Source organism: Gopherus flavomarginatus, chromosome 6 (genome assembly GCF_025201925.1).
Source record: "Gopherus flavomarginatus isolate rGopFla2 chromosome 6, rGopFla2.mat.asm, whole genome shotgun sequence".
NCBI classification, from domain to species: Eukaryota; Metazoa; Chordata; order Testudines; family Testudinidae; genus Gopherus; species Gopherus flavomarginatus.
Window position 1 is genome coordinate 27,302,062 of NC_066622.1, and position 22,400 is coordinate 27,324,461.

The 22,400-nt window shown below is 37.3% G+C and overlaps 1 protein-coding gene across 1 annotated transcript in view; it reads right to left on the bottom strand.

The window, feature by feature from the left end:
* Window positions 1-259: 259 nt before the first annotated feature.
* Window positions 260-22,400, bottom strand: part of CACNA2D3 (calcium voltage-gated channel auxiliary subunit alpha2delta 3) — a 689,427-nt gene continuing 667,286 nt past the window's right edge. Inside the window, exons 35-37 of the mRNA XM_050959084.1 lie at window positions 2,190-2,305; window positions 1,538-1,617; window positions 260-639 (exon numbers count right to left, since the gene is read on the bottom strand). Coding sequence (XP_050815041.1) covers window positions 547-639; window positions 1,538-1,617; window positions 2,190-2,305 — 289 coding nt within the window. The 3' untranslated portion in view covers window positions 260-546. The remainder of the gene's footprint in view (window positions 640-1,537; window positions 1,618-2,189; window positions 2,306-22,400) is intronic.

A 22,400-nucleotide genomic window follows, 5' to 3' on the forward strand; every position in this document is an offset into this window, starting at 1 on the left:
GAAGGACTTGCTTACGTTCCATTGACTTGGTTATTAATATAAGTCACTCAGCCTTTATTATAAAAAATTAGGTATGTGTTATCCTCCAGCTTCCCATTATCTCAGAAATAGTTTAACAAAGCCTACATATGTGAAATCTCCCCTTACCTTTTTTATTATGTTTCAATTATTAGTTCAGGAAAAATGTTTAGTTGCTATATTTAAGAAGATACACAATGAAATTATGATTTTAATATACTTTATTTAAAAAGTACACAGTTTTAAATTGGTTTCAATGGGACAAAGCAGAAAGTAATGGACACCTGTGTATATCTATTAAAGTCCTTTTTTGATGAATTGTGACTATCATATGGCAAATTCACATTTGCATGACTTGCAAAGTAAAAAGAAACTTTTTTCAACATATCTTTAAGTTTATCTCATCAACAGTTTAAAACAATAAAATGCTGATGTTTTGACTATATTTCTTGTCATCTATGTTGCACCATTTCTCAGTTCACAGTTTTTCCATGTATTTAGCATGCCAAGTGAACACATCAGTCAACGTCACCTTGAGAAAATTGCCAAAAGCAGTGGAAGAAGAACAAGAGTTGGTTTAGCACTAAGGCCTAGAACACCCCCACATTCTCTTGCATTCTCCTAAAGAAAGGAACAAAGAAGAATTAAGACAAAAATATTAAGATTCAAGGCGATGCATGATATTTATTAAAGCACATATGCAGTAGATGACAGATTCAATCAAACAAAATTTGTGTAATCAAAGCACAAACAAAGAAAGATGATCAGGAGGCTATTCTTGGCTCTGGGTAACCTTGGGCAAGTCAATTCCTCTCTCTGTCTCTGTGGATATTTAAGCTCATAAAGTATGTAGCACTTGTGTAGAGCGTTACATCTTAAAAGCATTGTGTCGGAGTCCCAGCTAAACAAATCAACGTATCACAAAATTACCAGTATGACAATGGAAATGCTGACATTATTTACTCATGCAAAAACCAAATCCTATCCCACGGCCAATTAGCTTGGTTTCAGAAAGGAACACATGGAAGGAATCAGTGTTAAACCCAGAATAAGATCTCAGAAGTTCCTGACTACCAATTCTGCGCTCAAATCATGCCTCTGCCTCTTACATGTTGTGCCGTGATGTGCGAAAATAGCACTTAATCGTGAAATAGAGTACAAACTCACTAGATGATTTCTGCATTGCTTGCAATCATGCAGCAACTTCCCTTTACTACTATGTTCAGAATGTCCAAAACATTTAGTTGATTTTCACACTAGAAGAGAGTTTTCTTATATAGATGCTCCCTGGGTTACGCAAACCCAGCTTACGCAAATCTGTACTTACGGAAAAAGTTCCATACGCTTTTATTATTATTATTATTGCACGTAATTGTCAGGTATATGTTCCCGACTTAGGCAAAATTCGACTTACACAAGGCGTTCTGGAATGGAATGCTTGCGTAAGTAAGGGAGCATCTGTATCTACTCTAGAAAAAATATTTACCAAAGAGGGAAAAAAAGCAGTATAAAAACTTACTTCAGGATGAAATCCATGACAAGATTCTGGACGTCTTCTAATCTTCTGAGATTTTAAACGTTCACATTTAAGGGATTCATTATGTTCACAGTAGTTAAGGAGAGATCTTATGATCACTGTATTTAAATATTCAAAGTTTGAATGGATTTGAAATGAAGTTCATCCATCCATTCCTTCCTCCTCCCACTCCCCCAAAATCCAACCAATCAATAAAAGAAGTGGGACATAATTCTATTGCTGTTCTTCCCAATCTTGTTCCCATCGGCACTTCATATGACCAAATGGGCCTTTGAAAGGTCTATCACTCAGCAATAAAAATATACTGCAGATTCCTTTTGGTGAATTCCTATTTATGAGAAGAAATAAACCCCAAACTCCGGTATGGCAATAAAACAAAATGATGTTTAGACTACAAATTAAGCTGTCAATTTACTTAGTTACAGAATCTATTTTCAATGGGACTTAGGCTCTTAAATGCATAAGTTACTTTGGAAAATGAGATTAAGGAGCAGATTGTCAGCTGCCTTGATTTCAATGGGGCCATGACAATTTACAACAGTGGAGGATCTGTCTGTTAGGCTCCTAAATCACACAGGGTAACATTCATTATTTGCACTTTGAGTCTCCCTCTTACAATCTTCAAAATAAAGGATATACCTTATTTCTATGGGTTCCATGGTAATTGGCAAGATAGACTCACAGTTGCATTCATTATCTACTACCACCATGAAGAGATTGCTGCTTGGGATTTGCTGGATGACAAAGGACCTGTAAATTTAAGAGTCAGTAATTAATGGTAACATTTTCTATTGTACATGACCATGTTTCTTAGCAACAGGCTTTTGCTAAGAGTATTTTAATATGTCAGTAAAACAATACTTAATAAATAAATAATAAGAAGAAACTAGACACATGTGCCGATCAATAAATATAACTGTTAGTGAAAGTCTTTCACATACAGAGAGGCCTGCACAAGGCTCTTCTCACTTTGTAAACTCTGTGGTGCCCTTCTAAGGTACGTACACTAAGGGGAGCAGCTGCATAGAAGGTCCCCTACACAAAGCTTAATTTGTGCCAGGACTTCCCTAGGCTTGGCAGTTCATAGCCCCGACACTTCTGGTGCATGAGTTAATGAATGTAAAAAAATTGTTTGAGTCCCGGCACCTAATTGCTTGAGCCCGAGCATGTCTTTCATTACAAATTAAGCACTGCCCCTACATAGGGAGCTCTGCCTCAGTACTGAATAGGCTGGTACAAAATGGATCAGTAGGGATGGCCTGAGAGCACAGCAATTGGATTTGTGCTCGTGTCCATCACCTACGCCTAGGGTCACGCGTATTTCAATACAATTTGTGAATTTATTTTATGTTCTTGAATTTTTGCTCCACGTTGAATCACGGCTTATATATTTACTATTAGGGTCCATCAAGTCGATACTAACTGCCCAGGATCCTGCATAATTACTGTGCTAAGCAAAGTCTGCCAATATACACTCAAAGTCAGGGACTGCATGGTCATCAAATTATGGGTGGTTTTATTCACCACTGATCTTGTATTAAACAGCATGAATTAAGGAACAGGATCCCAGTTAGCAGACATCTTGTCCTGCTGAGAGTCATTATATTGCCAAGCCAGTGGAACCAAGATTATGCCTCAAATATTTATGAGTCAGGAGGTGTATTTAGTAATCAACTAGAAAACTTACTGTATATGCAGCACCTCAGTCAAATTATGACAACAAGATGAACATGAAATTTAGACATAAAAACAAAGCAACACTGCTAATAAATATAAGAAACACTACACTCAGGGGAGTGCAGTGAATGCTCCTTCTCAGCATGAGTCAACTCCCACTGAAGCCAAAAGGAGTCTAATGATTTCAGTGGTAATTAGATTTGACCCTTCGTGCTCCTCCACAGAGGGAGAGGAGGAGCCAGAGCCTGTGGTTTACAGGATGGAACAAACTGCACACTTCAAGACAATCTGAGGCAATAGGGGTAGGGCTGCATCATAATGACCCTACTCAAGACTGTGTCTAGTGGGCACAATTCACCCCCCCCATTCTGAAATCCTGGACACAAGACAAGACTCTCATAATTTGGACCCAGATTTAATTTACCCATGTCAGTATTTATACATCAACTTAATGTAACAACATCTTGTGACATGTAACATCTTTGAAAGCTGGCACATCCAGAAATGAGGTTTTTTGGCATGGTGAACTGGTGAGCGCGCATGAAGGTAATGAGGGCTTGGACATGAGTAGATGTGGACAGAAACATATTTTCACTCAGACGTCTCTATTTAAAATACATATTGTCTTACTAAAAAAACCTCCCTGCTTTTCCAAAAATCACAGAAGATGAAATACAAGGGGGGAGGGCAGGGGAATCTTTGAACCTAACTTGAAAAAAGAATAATTGGAAAACCTGCTATAAAAATATTGCCAACAGAAAGATTAAACACTTTTCAATATTTTTAAAACTCACTGAACCTCCATTAAAGTTACACGTAGAGAGATCTGCAATATGTTAGCTTTATGTTTATACATGAAATATACATTTATGGCATAATGTACAGGGCTGAACTTTATAAATGCACCTAAACAGCTGGAGCATGTAGCAAGGCTGACGTCATTGTAATGGAGCATCTGTGGCTTTGTGTGTAAAAGAAATGGGGCCAATAAAAGGAAAGGAGGAAAATTCTTTCACAGAAAATAACAGCAACATTTTATATGCATGAATAGCTCAGAAAGTTATAAATAAATCCAATCCCAAAGGAGGGAAAATGCAATTTCAATTTATCCATCCCAGGAACTGTAACAACCCAGTCCTATGCTTTCTGGAAGCAACATTTATATTTATTATATCTGTAAAATCAGCTCTGAAAAAAATCTGAAAGCAGATACTCAAAAGTGTTGGTATCATTACTGTTCATCTGAATAACTATTTTGGGGACTGGGGTTGCCACTCTTTTGTTCTACTTGAGTCTTCCTCCTTTTGTGGATTGTCCTCATTTTGAAGCCCTCCCAGGGACTCTTAGACCTATGGGAAAACATGCATTATGTCCAGGGCAGTTGGAGCTTACAGTTCACATTTCATGAAAGGTGGACATATTTGCCATTTATTTCTTCCTCCTCTGGGGTGTTATAATGACTGTGCAGTAGAGAATATTGCTTCTTTTAAAAAAATTCCTGAATTTTTCCTGTAATTTCACCTAATGGAAACAAACCAGGAAGAGCGTTAAGGCAAAAGTGAGCCTACAGCTGGTGTCCAACATGCTGAGTAGATTTCTACATGAGTTGCTTCTCTAGAAAGTCAGACGCTGTAAAGACTGTCAGGAATGAAAGACCCTTAAGAATGAAGCTGGTTGGGAATTTTTTGTTGGAAAACGCCAGGTTGATGAAACTGAAATGTTTCACGGGAACATTCCAGTTTTGTCTAAACTTTTGTTGAGAAAGGTTTCTTGGGTCCAGGATGGAATTTTCTGGTCAAAACCAGAGAGCCAGGCCAGAACTGCCAATAGCCAGCTAGTTAGGGAATCCACCTGGGAGAACCAGATTCAAGTCCCTGCTCTGAATCAGGCAGAGTAGGGACTTGAACCTCACTCTCCCATCCCTAACCCCCAGGCTATTGGCTATTCTGGTGGGTGTGTATATGTGTCTGTCTGTCTGTCTGTCTTCCAATCCCCCTGCCCTCCTCCCCCTGCCCCTCAAAAAATTTGACAAGTCCTGATTTTGTCTCAGTGTAGAATGGGAAAATGTTTTGAAAACTCAAAACATTTTTGTGGGTGAGCTTTACTAAGGAATACTGTTGGCCCTGGTAATTTGGTGTATTCATGTATATGTCTGAACTGAAAGAAACTGTATGCAATATATTTACAAGGTACCCAGTATTAGGTTAATCTGAAACATTATTTATTAATATATATTATATATTTACAAGGTATCCAGTATTAGGTTAGTCTGTCACACTGCTCCCACTGACAACATATTGATCTGGTTCCCTTCTAGGTCCAGCACCAGCTCTCAACAGTGAATGATGGGATAATTCTATAGTATAAATAGGATGCATGTCTGTCTATCTTAGGTGTTTTTAAGGTGCTTGGCACTGTGGCACCTAACTCTGAAGATGTATCTATCCTCCAAAGGGGGTAAACCCATGCAAAGTTTAAACATCTTTGCCTATTGCTGCACCTCACGGGCCAACAAGTCTCTTCCACAGCAACTGGTGAGTGACAAGCACCTTGCAAGATGGCACAGCTGGACTATTTGCACCACTCTAAGGGTACATTCAAATTATGCTTTGCTTCTTCAGTATGGCCCTGATTCAGGAAAACCCTTGAACACATCCTTAAATCCATTCCTGTTCAGAATAGTATTGAAGCACATGTGAACTGAAATTTAAATATGTGCTTACGTCTATCACATGCAGTAAATTCATCCAATATAGACTTGTAGAAAATAAAGATGGAAGTTTTCAATTTAGTGGGATAAACTTTAATTTACTTGTTTTTGTGTATGTGCTTCAAGCATAAGTTTTCTCCCCCACAATTCTCAAACCTAATCCTGAAATGAAGCTGCAGTGCTGAATGTGTGTCTTCACCAGCCATAAACAAAGGATTAGGATGTGGTCCTCAGATCCAGGTGAGGAACATGGGTTGAGTAAAGCTGAGTGAGTAATTTGGGAATAATACTTTTGTTTGATCAATTTAGCCTGCTTTTCTATATGTGGAACATTCACCAACAGATTACATTTTCTTTCAGTTGATGCTATTCAAAACCATTTAATGGATTCTTGGGGACTTTTAACCCCACAAGATTGACCTCAAACAAATTTTCTGCAGGTATTCACTATTCAAGCTGCACTGATTAGCAAGTCACATGGTATCATTTCCACCCTCAAACTGAATAAGCATGCAGGCACTCCCAGAATTAATACTTGCATCTAAGTTTAAAAGTCAGTTTCCATGGTTATATGCTCATATGACTTTGAAATTCACTTTGAATTAATTGTTTCAGAGTAGCAGCCGTGTTAGTCTGTATCCGCAAAAAGAACAGGAGTACTTGTGGCACCTTAGAGACTAACAAATTTATTTGAGCATAAGCTTTCATGGGCTGTAGCTTATGCTCAAATAAATGTGTTAGTCTCTAAGGTGTCACAAGTACTCCTGTTCACTTTGAATGAATATTCGTGCCAGTGACTCTCAATAGCTTGACCAGAGAACACAAAAAGGTGCATGAACTCAGAGTAAAGTCATTTAAAAACTGAAATAGTCAACCAAAATGTTTTGCAGTGTATGCCAAGCTCTAGTTGTTAGGGAGAAAAAACTCCAACAAAAATATCTTCAATGGACTGAGGAGGAAAATACAGAAAGTTGCTGACAAAGTAACAAAAATGGTGCCAGCTTTCAAGTGGGCTCCTCAAAGAGTCTCCAAAGTCTAGATTTCAAAGAGTATTTCTGAGTCACCTGCTGGGCTAGGCTGTCATTTGTGTCACCAGCAACATGGGAGCCAAATATCAGTGATGGATTAAAGATTTTATTGAAATTTTTTTACTGGTTTAACAATCAAAAAGATCATCTATGTTTAATATTTATAGTGAATGTTTCATGTTTAAAGAGTAAAGGCTCTTTTCAAGTTAAGTAATGTAAATCTTTTAGTTGGAGACTTTTGCTTTACAACAGTATCATCGTCCTCAATTGCCATCCATGACAAGCGAATATTAGTTTTGATAGTGTTAGCACACAGAGAGCCTTGCACACTTCTCCATACATAAAACATCATAAACTCCCGTGGTTCTTGTTATACCAAAGCCACATTGAGTCAATAAGAACCTTATTAATCATTCTACCCATCTTTCATCCACTGTGGAACTGGTTTGGTTTATTTACAGATCCAGAGGCTCAATACAGCCTTGTACAGGAAGTGTATCTTCACTCTGCTTTTACAAGGAAAGGTGGGGAAAGACGACGTTAAGCACTTGAAAAGGAAATGGGGGAGGAGCAAGAGAAAAGAAAATCTAAACTATTTTCTTGCTCTAGCCAAAGTGGAAATAGGGCTTAAATGCAGAATGGCATGAAATTCACTATTTTGATTCACAGAATCAAGCACTTATTTTTTTCACACTCTGAGTCTCTTCTTTTAAGCTATTTAAGCTATTTTGGCAACAAAAAAAGAGCATTCTTTGCTAAAAAAAAATTGGGCCCCACATTTTGCTTGGAAATAGGTAATTTTTGCTCACAAAATGTATATATTTTGGTAAAAATTCCCATGAAAATGAACCCATTTTCAAGAGTGGAAGGAGACTAAAAATAATCTATTTCAAACAGTTTTGCATCTTTAATAATATTTTATAAATTGCTGCTTTGAGGGGCATCTTAATAAGACACACCTTTAATAAGTTAGTAATTTTACTTCATTCTTTGAAGTTTCAGTATGGTGTGTGTGTTGCTATGGAGCTGTGGCAGACATCTGAACTACTACATTGGGTCTATTCATGGTTGAATTTCAAGACTTTCAAGTGAGATGCTAAAATTTAAATCTGAATTTCTTACTTTTGGGCATAGATATATTTTTAATCATGTTGTCTACCACAACTAAATGTCTATGTACAATCTTAATCTATGGACATAGTTTCTAAATGGAAATGTACTCACTGCTGAAGAAAATTTGCAAATTGTAGAGATGGTGTCTACTTGGAATCAGCATAAAAGTCAAAAGGTGCTTTACTAAATATAAAATAAGGCTCACGTCCTGTCCCAAAGAGCTTAATGTGGAAAAAAAATGCCTGTTACATCCATGAGCATTCCACTCAGGAAAATGGGCACATGTGTAACAAGGCAAATCCCCTCCCCCTTTTTTTTTTGCTGCAACCTTAGATATGAGGCTGCTGTGTTTTGCAAAGTAACAATTAAGGGCTAGTTCCTTGGGAATGGCAAACATGCAGTGTGCGCTAGTCAAGGGGTCCCCTTTTCTGCTGCTGCTCACTGCTTATCATTGCCTTGTGATAACTTACTGAAGTCACAAGGGTCCGAAATATGGCTCATGATTAATGTGGGCTTTTAAAAAAAAAGTGATTCAATACTACTAGCAGGCTTCAGCTTTCCTTTCCCAAAATATGTGGACCACAAAAGATATTCTTGAGTTCATTAGAAATCAAATATGAAAGAGAAGTGTGTTCAGTCCAGCTAGGCTAATTGAACCTTTACGTTATTTACTTTCTACTGTTTAAGTAAAACATCTCCTGCTAAGGGGAAATCAATATTATTATTAAACAGTTTGTATTTACATGCCGGCAAGACAATCCATTTCAGTTGTTCCTTTATAACATTTTATGTATGATGCATACTAAACTCATAGGCCCCAATTTCTCATACTATTTAAAAAGCCACTGGGGAGGAACACATACCTACAAACAAATCTAGGTAATTAAGGAAACTACATGTCCAACGCAGCATACTTTGTATGGGACTGAAAATGGGCCAGACATCGGTATGAACAGAGGACAGGGTCAGAGTAGACCACAGGGGCCCAGGAATTCACAGGAATCTCCGGTCTCATACCCCATGGATTCCTGGTCAACTGCACATAAATATTTTCTCTCCTCATTCTTTTCAGGCTTCTGATGGCTTACAGTCATGCTGCCACTTGCTGGTGGACAGTACCAGTGCTATATGACCCCTCTTCATCAATGAGGTCCATAAATCATATAGGAGAAGTAATACAACACCAAACAGCTTTAAAAAAAATCCCTGTATTTTACATAGCTCTCTTAGAAGAAGGAACATACAAATATAGAGCAGCTGTCCTGCTGCTCCCAAACCCCCTCTCCCTCCCACCTTTAGGAGGTATGTATGGAGGCTACAAAGTGTTTAAAGAACCTAGCTGAATGATGAATATGGGTCTCTGAGGACACTCATGGAGTGGAAGATATTTTTCTGTGTCATTCTGGGGGCACCTGAGCAAATAACTAGCTTTGGAATCAATTAGACTCATTTAAATAAAATTCTGTACACCTACTGCCCATAAGTGATGTGAATACCCTTCTTGTGCAACACAGGAATATTGCTGTTTAATGCATTGCTTTTCAGATCACAATAGTTTTTTAGGGGCATTTTACAAGCAACTGTTACCTTCTAGAACTTTTTAAAAGTGGATTTCATTATATGACTCTGTGCTAATGATAACAGATGCTGTACAGTAGAGTATGTGGTAGCAATGAACACATGGGCTATATGGGCTTTGAATTCCATAAATATTTAAAATGCCTGCACAGATTTGTATTTAATCTCATGTTCCTGGACATTAAATCTGATTTAAGAAAAAACTAATTTCCAGAAGTCTGTTTTTCATTGTATCTCTATCTATAATCATTGTAGGAACTGTTAGACACTAGTGCTCAGTGCTACAATGATGATGGAGGGGTATAGACCCAAGGGTGTTGAAACTAGGGGTGCTGCCACATCCCCTGGCTTGAAGTGGTTTCCTTCGTGTACAGGGTTTACCGTTTGGTTCAATGGCTTTCAGCATCCCCACTGTATAAATTGTTCCAATGCTACTGCATACACCTAGATCCAAGTTGTGACTGTGCTGTGCGGGTGTAGGCCTCCCAACACACATGCATCCACATAAGATACCATTCTCCTAGCAATCAGTATGGATACTATTTTTGTATACAAGCTCTGCTGGATGGAGTAGCTATGCTATCACGAGGAACAATATCATGTGTAAAGAGTAAAGGGGGTAAGTGGATCCACATTGAAAAAATATTTAAACTTGTTTAACTGATATTAGCAACTGAAATGCTTATTAGGTCACCTTAAAAAGTGGCCTGAATTTCAGAGTTGCTGAGCACCAGTAGCTCTCATTGGCTTCACTGACTGTTTTGATTCTTTAGCACCTCTGAAAAATCAGGCTACTTTTTCCAGGTACTTAAATATGGACTTACATTGCTAACTCCAAGCACCCAGGGTGTAAGATTTTTAGTCATTACTTTGGGATTTCATTTCATATCTGTCAGGTTTTGATCTTTCCTATTTTTAAGTTAAAAAAAAAAAACCCCAAACCCACACACATACATCAGAATACAGTAAATGGAAAATGTTGTACAATCTACACTCAAATAGCTGTTACTCACAACATAACTGACAGTTGCATACTTTAATGGTCTGGAACAAACTATACCCATTCAACTGAACTGTAGATATCCGTTGTTCTGGTTTCCACATCACATCATGTATTTTCCAGGCTGCCGGCTATCATTCCAACCCACATTTCTCTCACTTATCCATTTTTAAATGAATGAAATGTCTATATTGCAAGCATAAATTAGGTTGTTTAGGATTTTTTAATGAAATATGAAATAGAGAATCAAATATTTTTAATACCATATGTAAAATACAATATATATGCCAACAACAACATTTTGGAGTGCTTGAACTTTTAAACTAGATGAAAAAAACCTGTGGTTCTTTGACACAAAATGACAGTTCTGAGGCCTGATCCTGCAGTGTGAACCAGGCAGGTGAACTCCTGCTACAATGCAGAGCCCCACCGGCTTCAACAGGGCTCTGCATGGGTATAAGCATTCATGCATTCAGACCAGATTGCAGGATTGTGCCCTTAAATGAATGAGACAGATATCACTGAGAAATGTTACTCATCCATTTCAACATGTGGGGGAACCAAATGGGGCCGGCAGTGAAAGAGGACAGCCCCAGCAATGGGGGAGGGTGACACTCACTGAGGGACAACAGGTGGCTCTTCCACCCTTGAAGTCTTTGGCATCCATTAGTCAGTTGGGGGAAAAGGGCCAGCATCCCTCAGCTCCAGGGAATTTAACCTGGAACAGGGGCCATGTGGAGCCTCTTTTGGCTCTGTTTCAGCAGGCAATGTCTACACATGGCCATAATGGATAAATATAAAGATCACATGCCTGAGATTATCAAGAATATTGTATATCATATTGTATCCAGACAAACCTATAGTTTCTTTTAGTTTACAAAATGATTTGCCCTGCTGTCATAAACAGATAAGTAAGAGTTAATAGAACAGAAGTACTTCATATCTCTTTTGCCTATAAAGGGTTAACAAAATCAGTGAGCCTGGCTGTCACCTGACCAGAGGACCAATCAGGGGACAGGATACTTTCAAATCTTGAAGGAGGGAAGTTTGTGTGTGTGCTGTTAGATTTTGGTTGTTGTTCACTCTGGGGGCTCAGAGGGATCAGACGTGCAACCAGGTTTCTCTCCAATCTCTCCGATACAGGCTCTTATATGTCCAGAATAGTAAGTACTAGGTGATAAGGCAAGTTAGGCTTATGTTTGTTTTCTTTATTTGCAAATGTGTATTTGGCTGAAAGGATTCTAATTCGTACTTGTATACTTAGGCTGGGAGGGTATTCCCAGCGTCTATAGCTGAAAGACCCTGTAACATATTCCATCTTAAATTTACAAAGATAATTTTTACTGTTTTTTCTTTCCTTAATTAAAAGCTTTTCTTGTTTAAGAACCTGATTTTTTTTTTATTCTGGTGAGACCCCATGGGACTGAGTCTGGATTCACCAGGGAATTGGTGAGGAGAAAGGAGGGAAGGGGGAGAGAAAGGTTAATTTTCTCTCTGTGTTAGAATCACTCTCTCTCTCGGGGAGAGACTGGGAGGGGGAGAGAGAAGGAGGGGGGAAGGTGGATTTTCCTCTCTGTTTTAAGTTTCAAGGAGTTTGAATCACAGTGATCTTCCAGGGTAACCCAGGGAGGGGAAGCCTAGGAGAGGCAACGGTGAGGGAAAGGGTTTACTTTCCTTGTGTTAAGATCCACGGGGACTGGGTCTTGGGGGTCCCCGGGCAAGGTTTTGGGGGGACCAGAGTGTACCAGGCACTGGAATTCCTGATTGGTGGCAGCGCTACAAGTACTGAACTGGTAATTGAGCTTAGAGGAATTCATGCTGGTACCCCATCTTTTGGACGCTAAGGTTCAGAGAGGGGGTTTAAACCATGACACCTGCACAAATGTGAAGTTTAAGGATGATCTTGTTTTCCTTAGTTACAGGCTACAAACTGATTATAAAAGTCATATCCTTTATTATGCAGAAATGATGAAAACGCAGATGTATAGGTCACATTTGCATTAAATAAATCAGACTGCACTAATTCAGTGCAATGATTTATTATTAACTGAAATAAATCTCTTCATAACTCTAAGGATTGTTCATAACAATAGGTGACTTTAAAAGATCACTGGGACATTTTCTAGATTTAATCTATGTTCTTAATCCAAACAAGCTTTGATATATATCGCTAATCAACTGAAAATATTATGACATTCATGCAACATTTGAAAAGGCCTGTCATTTAAAAATCATCCTCATAGTGCTAGTGGAACAGTCGGACACAAACATCTGCAAGGAGAACCCTACGGCGATTTCCTCATTCTTTGCTTACTTCTGCAGGCTCTCCCATTCTCTGTTATCATACTAAATGGAAAGACACTGAAGAACAGTCTGAATCATGTAAATCCTTACTAATGTGAGACCTCCCTACTCTCACAAAGTCCTGCTCAGAGAGATCTATCTGTACCTAAATGTTTACTCCTGGGGGGATTCTGCACCTAAAAATTCTGGGCACAATATTTAAAATTCTGCATCATTCTGCATATATTATTTGTCAAAATAATTCAATATAATCATACCAGTTTCAATTAGTTTGGTAATTTATTTCAAAATACCTGTCAGCAAGTATGTCTGTAACAATACAGACCACAAAAAACTTTTCCCCAAGAGTAGAGAGTTAAAGAAACCCCTATGACAATATAGTTCCTGTTTCGCTGTTATGCTTTTGTTGGGTGCCTCAGTCTGGATGTGTCACACATGCTACCTGGGCATATCTTAGGGGAAAACTTTATCCCACTGGTCTCAGACACATACACCCCCATCCCCCTGCTTCACCCTCCCACCTCGAGCCCAGGGATCCAGAGGGAGAAAGAGACTGATGCTGGGTCCTGGGTCTGTATGGAGTTTCCTGCATGATGCCTCGTTTCTTCAGAACGTGCTGGGAACTGCAGCTGCCCAGAACTCTCCAGCTCCCTCTTCCTCTCCCCCTGGCAGTGTCCTGTATTTGTGAGCTGGAGAGTTGGACCCTCCTGGATCCAGCAGCCCCTAGTGCTGGCTAACAGCTCTGCAGCACCAATTCTGCCTGGAAAATGAAATTCTGTGCAGAACATTAATTGTATGCAAATTCGGCATTGTGCCGTGGTGCAGAACTCTCCCAGGAGTAAATGTTTCATTGGATGTGGTGGGATTGGGGCAGGAGGGGGAGCTTGTCACCCATACAACAAAATGTGAAACCTGTTCACAACTGCAGATCCTCTATGTCTCTAGTGTCCCTATGTATACCTCCCTGGCTGTATACATCCAACCCATTTAAACTCCTAACCATGTACCCTTTGACTTCTCTTGGACATGTGAGTACACATTATTCCTGCATATAACTGAACAGGTAATCAGTACTTCAGACACAACAGATAAATCTACTTCAGCATTAAAGAGACACACACTACGGCTTTGTTACTGAAAAGTTATTGAGCAATGTGCCTAGTTTTTAAGCATGTAAGGAACCTACAACTAGAGTCCTTTTTATACGTGGAGAGTCAGCCCACATGTTCTAAACTACAGAATTAGAAGGTGTTTGTTCAATTATTATTATTGCTGAGGTATTTTCATTAAAATGTCTTTCACATATCTGTACTGTAATATAAGACCAGATGTAGGACACCTTCTATGCTGCAAGTTGGTAACCCTGACAATGCATAAGAAGTGTTTAGACACATGCTAATAAGAAAAATTTCCCAGTCACAAAAAGAAATAGTGCACTAAGAAAGCAATTTCCTTCTTAAGTTCTCAAAATGCCCTTTGAATTAGATTGTCATGGTCAGACATTTTATTTAGACATTAAGTATACAGGGTTTCAAGCAGTTTCTCTCTGATCCACAGGGCTCCTTTAATTCACTGGCTTTCCAAGCTAAGCAAATGGAAGGAGAAGCACAGTTAACAAACATAGATTTGTATGGCTTTGACAGCTCAATAGGAGTCTCAGATATATTATCTGAACATGTGACAAAGAGATGTCTTGGCAGGACTCAGATGCCTCTTGGCAGGATGTGATCAAGGATACAAATGTGAACTAAGAAAAGAATACAAAAATATAATGAAAATCAAATAATATCTTTAAGGTAATATGTTGTAAATAAGCAGCTACTATGATACTGAATTCCACGGACAAATAAAAAAGTTCCAAAATGTTTTATGTTGGAATCTTTCATTTGTTTTTAAAAATACAGGTTGGAAACTGTCCAAAGGATTGTGAGGCTAATAACTGGCACGTAGACACCTGTCTGCTAATTTATATATGTGCTGCCTTCTTATTTCATAGTACTATTTTATTTTCAAAACATAGCAAATTACTTTATTTCCTGCACTAGCCATTCAAAATATAATGTTATCAAAAGGTAAAGATAATATTACCTATGCATTAACTTTCAGTTCCACCTGTGTTTGGAAAGAAGAGGAAGTTATCTCACTTTACAATTGGAGGAAGCTTAGCTAATACTCAGTAGAGGAATGTACAGTAAATACAAAGCCTTGGCATAAACAGTCTTCACAGTTTAGATTGGATAATTTGATCCATTTTTTAAGGAGAGAATCAGAAATAAATTGTGTAGGAATCAGCTAGAAGTTTCATTTTTGGCTGCCTTAATAATGATATTGGAAATATTATATTTTTATTGGTTAGTGTCAGTAAACATCGATTTCACCACACAAACACAACAAAAACCAACAAAAAAAATTTCCATTGACATAATCAAAATTTACAGATAGGCTAAGAAAGAAAAATGGTGCTTGAGAACTAGTTTGATTTAGGGATATTTACTTTGTATATTTTCATATGAGATGTTGACAACTGTGTTTTAACAATTATAAAGCTTTAACTTTTTGAATCTCGAAGTCTAGAATAATTTAATATTTACTGTCTGACTCCCCCATACTCATTCCCACAACTCTAAACATTTAAATGGATAAACATTTTAAAAATCTTTAAAAATAAACTAACATTATCCATGAAAGTTGTAAAAAAATTTTTTTTTTTCGGATAAGCCTACTTAAGAACCTTCTTATTATCCTACAGTTGCTCTACCTACAAAACATCCCCTGACATCTATGAGGGTTCTGTATGAGCAATGACTGTAAGATCAGGCAGATTTGATTCTGGAAATTATTGTGCCAGAGGACAGCATTCCTAGCTCTTCGTTAGGGTCTGAAACACAGATCTTTCCTACTGGAGAGAGTTTTTTTTCGGTAGCCCTTTATTTATGGCTCACTGGATAAAATCCTGTGATTCACTGATATACAGATAAGAAAATAGTCATATTTTCACCATTAGCAATTTTTAAAGATATCACTGAGATACAGATTTTATGCTGTACCTACTGTTTGTAAAAATAAATATTTAATGAAATTACAAAAAAAAGGCAACTAATCAAAAAACCCTAACAATTATAAAGTACAATGTAATTTTAAGAGGCATTAGTTCCATCTTACAAACAGAATTGCTACTTGGATAAGAAAATACATTTTTCATCCCATAACTCAGTATTAGTATTGTTCTAATTTATATATTATTACTTCAGTTTGCAAGTTAAAAAATAAACAAACAAAAAAGAACTACACCCAAGCTCATAAGCAATCCATCGAACCCCCTTTTTAAAGGACCTCAGGTCAGATTCTCATTTACACTAAGGCCACTTTACACTGCTCTGACGGCCAAGTCAGTGTTAAGGGGTCTAATGTAAATGAAATCTTGCCCCTGGATCTCCACAATGAGCTCATCCTGCCAAGTCAATGCTCATTTAAGGCAATGTGAGTTAAAGGTGATCAGCCCATTTTTGATCATTTCCACCACCACCATTGAGAAATGTGGGTATGGCACATCTGCTGCTCAGCTTGTACAGAGGTCAAACCCATTCACTTGTCCGTCAGATATTACCCCCCTGCTAGAGTATACTTGGCTCGGCTGCTGAAAAAGCAGCTACATAATATCAACTATAAGGAATAGTTGCTTTTGCCCATGGGCCTTTAAGATGAATACGGTAAAATGAATAAAAACCAAAACTACTTCTGAAGGGGCGATTGTATTTTACCGCCCAACCCACTCCTGGAATCCATGGGGAGATCCTGATATATGAATGAATTGCTTCAACAGGGAAGAAATTGGGCCTTGGTGTTTTGCTTGTTTTATGTGGCAAGCTGATTTGTTTGGAAGTAAACTAACTCCATCTGAAAAGGCAAATTATTATTTATTCCTTGGAAAATTGAACTGCATATTTATTTACACATTTGAAGCAAGATTAAGTACAGCAGTTTAGTAAGCCTCTGCCAAACAACAAATGCAGAAGTGTTTTAGCAAAAATTGTGTTAGATCTCAAAATTGAGTGGTTTTAAAATACCATTACATTTTTAATGTTTATAAATTGTACTACTCATGCCAAGTACAGTCTGAATCTAAGTTGTGTTACTTATCTGATCACTGCTGAATACGCACATTCCATCGACAAATCTTAAATTTGCTATTAAACAGCTGCACAAAGGGCTGTGTGATCCCCAAATTAACTAGAATTCCAATGTCATCTACCTGTTTTCTACTTGTAAAAAGCAGCAAAAAACACTATCCCTTAAAAACAGCAACAACAATAACTTGCCTTGGTTGGCTCCCTGGTGATTTGCAAGTTGGATAGCTGTTTATTTCTTCCCTTATGACATGGAACATATTCGTGTACACCAGGGGCTCAGACAGGGTTTAACTTATTCACATGTTAGGTGGGCCATACATACAATATAGTTCTTATTCAACACAGTAACTCCTATCAATGTTAGCAGTAATTGTGCATGCAGTATATGGCTTAAAAAGGGAAGTTTCATCTTCCATAATCAAAAAGCAAATTTAATTCAAGAACACACTCCTATTCCAGATGGTGCTATTGTGCTTCCCTAGTGTGCTACTGAAGTCAAACACATGCTTAACTGCTTTCCTGAACTGGGATAGATACAGGCATGTTTACCTGGTTTCATGGTGAAAAATAGAAAAAAATAGTAGGGCTTCCCTGTTGAAGCAATTCATTCGCTGTTAACTCACGCACTGTTAAATTTCAATTGGTATTCTATTGTTTAACAACTATTTTTGGATGTTTTTCTATATTTTCAAATATATTGATTTAAATTACTACACAGAATACAAAGTGTACAGAGCTCACTTTATACTATGATTTTTATTACAAATATTTGCATTGTCAAAATGATAAAAGAAATAGTACTTTTCAGTTCACCTCATTCAAGTACTGTAATGCAATCTCTTTACTGTGAAAGCGCAACTTACAAATGTAGATTTTTTTTGTTACATAAATGCACTCAAAAACAAAACAATGTAAAACTTTTGAGCCTACAAGTCCACTCAGTCCTACTTCTTATTCAACCAATCGCTAAGACAAACAAGTTTGTTTACATTTAGGGGAGATAATGCTGCTGGCTTCTTATTTACAATGTCACCTGAAAGTGAGAACAGGTGTTCACATGGCATTTTTGTAGCTGGCATTGCAAGGTATTTATGTGTCAGATATGCTAAACATTAGTATGCCCCTTAATTATATTTTGACTGGACTCCTTGGGGGAGAATAGTATGTCTTCTGCTCTGTTTTACCTGCATCCTGCCATGTATTTCATATTAAAGCAATCTCAGATGATGACCCAGCACATGTTATTCATTTTAAGAACACTTTCCATGCAAATTTGACAAAATGCAAAGAAGGTACCAATGTGAGATTTCTAAAGATAGCTATAACACTTAACCTAAGGTTTAAGAATCTGAAGTGCCTTCCATAATCTGAGAGGTATGAGGTGTGGAACATGCTTTCAGAAGTCTTAAAAGAGCAACACTCCGATGCGGAAACTACAGAACCCAAACTATCAAAAAAGAAAATCAACCTTCTACTGGTGCAATCTGACTCAGATGATGAAAGTGAACATGCGTTGGTCTGCACTGCTTTGGATTGTTATCAGCAGACTCCGTCATCAGCATGGACGTATGTCCTCTGGAATGATGGTTGAAGAAGAAGGGACATATGAATATTTAGCGCATCTGGCACATAAATATCTTGCAACATGGGCTACAATAATGCCATGCAAACATTTGTTCTCATTTTCAGGTGATATTGTAAACAAGAAATGGGCAGAATTATCTCCTGCAAATGTAAACAAACTGGTTTGTCTGCATGACTGGCTGAACAAGAAGTAGGACTGAGTGGACTTGTAGGCTCTAAACTTCTACATTGTTTCATTTTTGAATGCAGTTTTTTTGTTCAACTTTCATGATAAAGAGATTGCATTAGAGTACTTGAATGAGATGAATTGAAAAATACTATTTCTTTATCATTTTACAGTGCAAATATTTGTAATCAAAATACATATAAAGTGAGCACTGTACACTTTGTATTCTGTGTTGTAATTGAAATCAATATATTTGAAAATGTAGAAAGCATCCAAAAATATTCAAATAAATTATATTCTATTATTGCTTAACAGCGTGATTAATCATGATTAATTTTTTTAATTGTGATTATTTTTTAATCTCTTGACAGCCCTAAAAATAGCTTTTTTTCTATTTACATTTCTCTTTATTTTGTACCTTAACACTATGCACAAGAAATCCAAATGGAGATGAGACTATTTCCTCAGGATTTTTCCATCATGCAGTTAGTCTCTTGAACCCAATCCTGCTGCAAATGAAAACTGATCGGAGTTCTGCTTTCAAGTCAATAGGAGCAGGCCCAGGCCCTTGACTTGTAGCCAAGTCCAATGTGTCATTACTGTATCTGAACAAAGTAGGAAAAGGTCTTGTTCTTCAAATTAGCATGCATGTGACTGTTGCCTAATTTGCACGCACAATTTACCACAATTGCACGTGTAAATATGGTAGCTATGCGTTCAAATAGTTCTATTTGTCTACTCACTAACAGTAACTGCATGCATGCAATTTTGAAAATGCAAGGCATAAATCTACTACCTAGGTAAAAAGCAGAGGAAGTATTTGCTAAACATACTAGAATAGGCGATCTCTCCCTGTCATAAGTCCCTGAGTTTATAACAATTCATATCTCGAAGTGAAGCTAACAACATTAGCAGAATTTTAATACAAAATGCTTACAACTGAGAAAAAATAATTAGATTAGAAAGGAACATTTTATCAGCAGGGATATAGTGCAAAGGTTTGATACTGGCATGTTTATCAAATTCTGGCACCAAAAATGTTATCTTCCTCACTAAGTTATAATAATACACACTTTGCACTTCTAAGAGACCTTTTATCCAAGTAGTTCAAAGCCCTTTATAAACATTAATTAAGCCTCACAATCCCCATGTGAGGTAGGTAAAGGATATAGCAGAAGCCAGAAAATAATATTGTAGTCAACTGAAACTGATGTAGAATTTAGGTGGACAGAATTACCTGCATTAGAATTTGGTTAAGTGATTGGGGTAACACTCTATTTGTGAATAGGGCTGTGAATTACTTAGTAAGCCCTGGATCTAAGTTTAATGTCTAATCTAAAAGACTTCACCTCCAAACAGCATAGTGTCCCTTAAAAACCACACTGAGGTCTTTGGGAACTGTGCAGTACTGACTCAGAGGGAAGAATGCTGCTTACCACTGATAAATCATTATCTCTTTTAAGCAACTGACTATTTCCAATACTACAGCTGCTTCTTATTCAGTGGAACATTTAACAGTCGGTCATTTGAGTTTAAAACACAACACTGTGTGTGTACGTGTGTGTGTACAAGAACGAACTAGCTTACTGGAAAATATGAAATGTTTCATGTAAAAAAACCAAACCATTCAGTTTTGTACTCTTGTTGACAATCTCAAATGCCCAAAAATATGGTCTGACTTGTTTTTGATTGCTGTTACAATAACAGATTAATTTAATAATCAGTGGGATATTGAATGACAAAAAATTATTGGTTGAGGCAGCCAAACCCTGACCCTAATGACATTCTTATGTTAATTCTTGTTTTCTTTTAGGCTCCTACTTTCTTAATAAAACCTATATTTTAAAAACATTTTAAACACTGCAAATTGTCCTGAAGAACTATTTCTTTCTTTATAGCAAGTTTACACATACAAGATTGTATTATATACATATGCACACATTCAGCGCCTGATCCAAATCCTATGGAAGTCAATAGGCATCTTTCCATTGACTTAAATGAACTTTCAAAGAAGCCCATAGTTAGCTATGTTATTTATGAGTGAACAATTTATATATTTGATGCAGTCCTTTATAAACGTTGTGATTTATTCACCAGCACTTTGATTTTAATTCATGTACCTAATATTCAAATTTATTTGAAAGTTTTATGCAAACAAATTACAGCCTTTAAATTGGACTCAATCATGCAAGGTCCTGAGGTAGGTCCGTTGTGAATCAGTAAGAGTTGAGAGGATGTTATATCACGTAGGATTCTTGCTTTGTGTATGCTCTATTCACAATTGATATTTGTGCTGAGTGACTGTTTTTGTAGGTCAAATAATATTGCTTCATTTCATTAACTGGTTGACCAAAACTTCTATAAAAACGGAGAAAGGCTTGAATGAGTCACTTGTGGTGCAAACCTTCTTGCAGTGGAATAGCTGTAATATTGCCATATTGAATACTTGCGTAAATATCCACAACATTTTCACTTTCCCTTAATGTTCTTGAAAGCAAAAATTGTTCATACGAATGCATGTGAAAATTAAACAAAGGAGTTGGGAATACCAAGGAAGCAAATTTGTGATGTTTATTCAACTGAATATTTGCAAATACCTTTTTCCAGTAGCCACCCCGCTCTATATGTATACTCTCTCAATGTGTAAAATAAATATAGTCAATTACGGCCTGATCCATCTCACATTAGAATCAATGGAAAGACTCCTACTGACTCTGTGGGAGCTGTATCGAAATCCTTAGCTTCCAATCAGGTGAAGCACTGAACACCCTCAAGTCCCACTGAAGGAAGTGGAAGTTGAGGGCACGCAGCACCCTGTAATATTGGACCCTTACTTGGAGCAAATGAGACACCACTCTTAAATTAAAAATATTGAGCAATATGCTTCCTTGAAAAAATATTTACTTTACTGAAGCCATGAAACTGAAAAATGGGTCACAAAATGTAGGCCCACAAAAGACTCTGGGTCAAATTCCTTAGCTCTTCTGTGGGAAAGCTGCTTGAGTTATAGCAAAACATTTGGTAACCAGTGCAGAGTACAATCTTAGATGCACTTTGTAGATTTTTAATGACAGCCAGTGGGTAAACTGCATAATGAAGAGTGTTCTCATGAGACTCTAACAGTTCTTCAAGATTATTTCTCTCTGTTTTGCCCTCGCTTGTGGAGAAAAATAATGGGTGCCTTGAGAACAGTTGGTAACTAACATAGATTTGGTTGTGGTGGTTTTTTGTTTTGTTTTGTTTTTTGTTCCACTGTGGAACATATAATGTTTTTCTATGAAAATCATCTTAGCACATTATTTTTAAAATACTGTAATTTTCACTAAACTCAGTTTCCAACTCACTGCTGTCCAAGTTTTGCAGAATTATGTTATTTTTTGAAAGTTATTTCCTTTGCCCTGAAATTACCTACACAGCCTGAAAATCTGGTCCTGTTAGATTAATCTCTTTCTAATGGAATCAAGCCTTTTTGCAACGTTAAACAAAACATGTGAGATCAAATAATTTGTTATGCATGCTCTCTCTAATCCTCTGAGCAATAATGATAAAGCAATA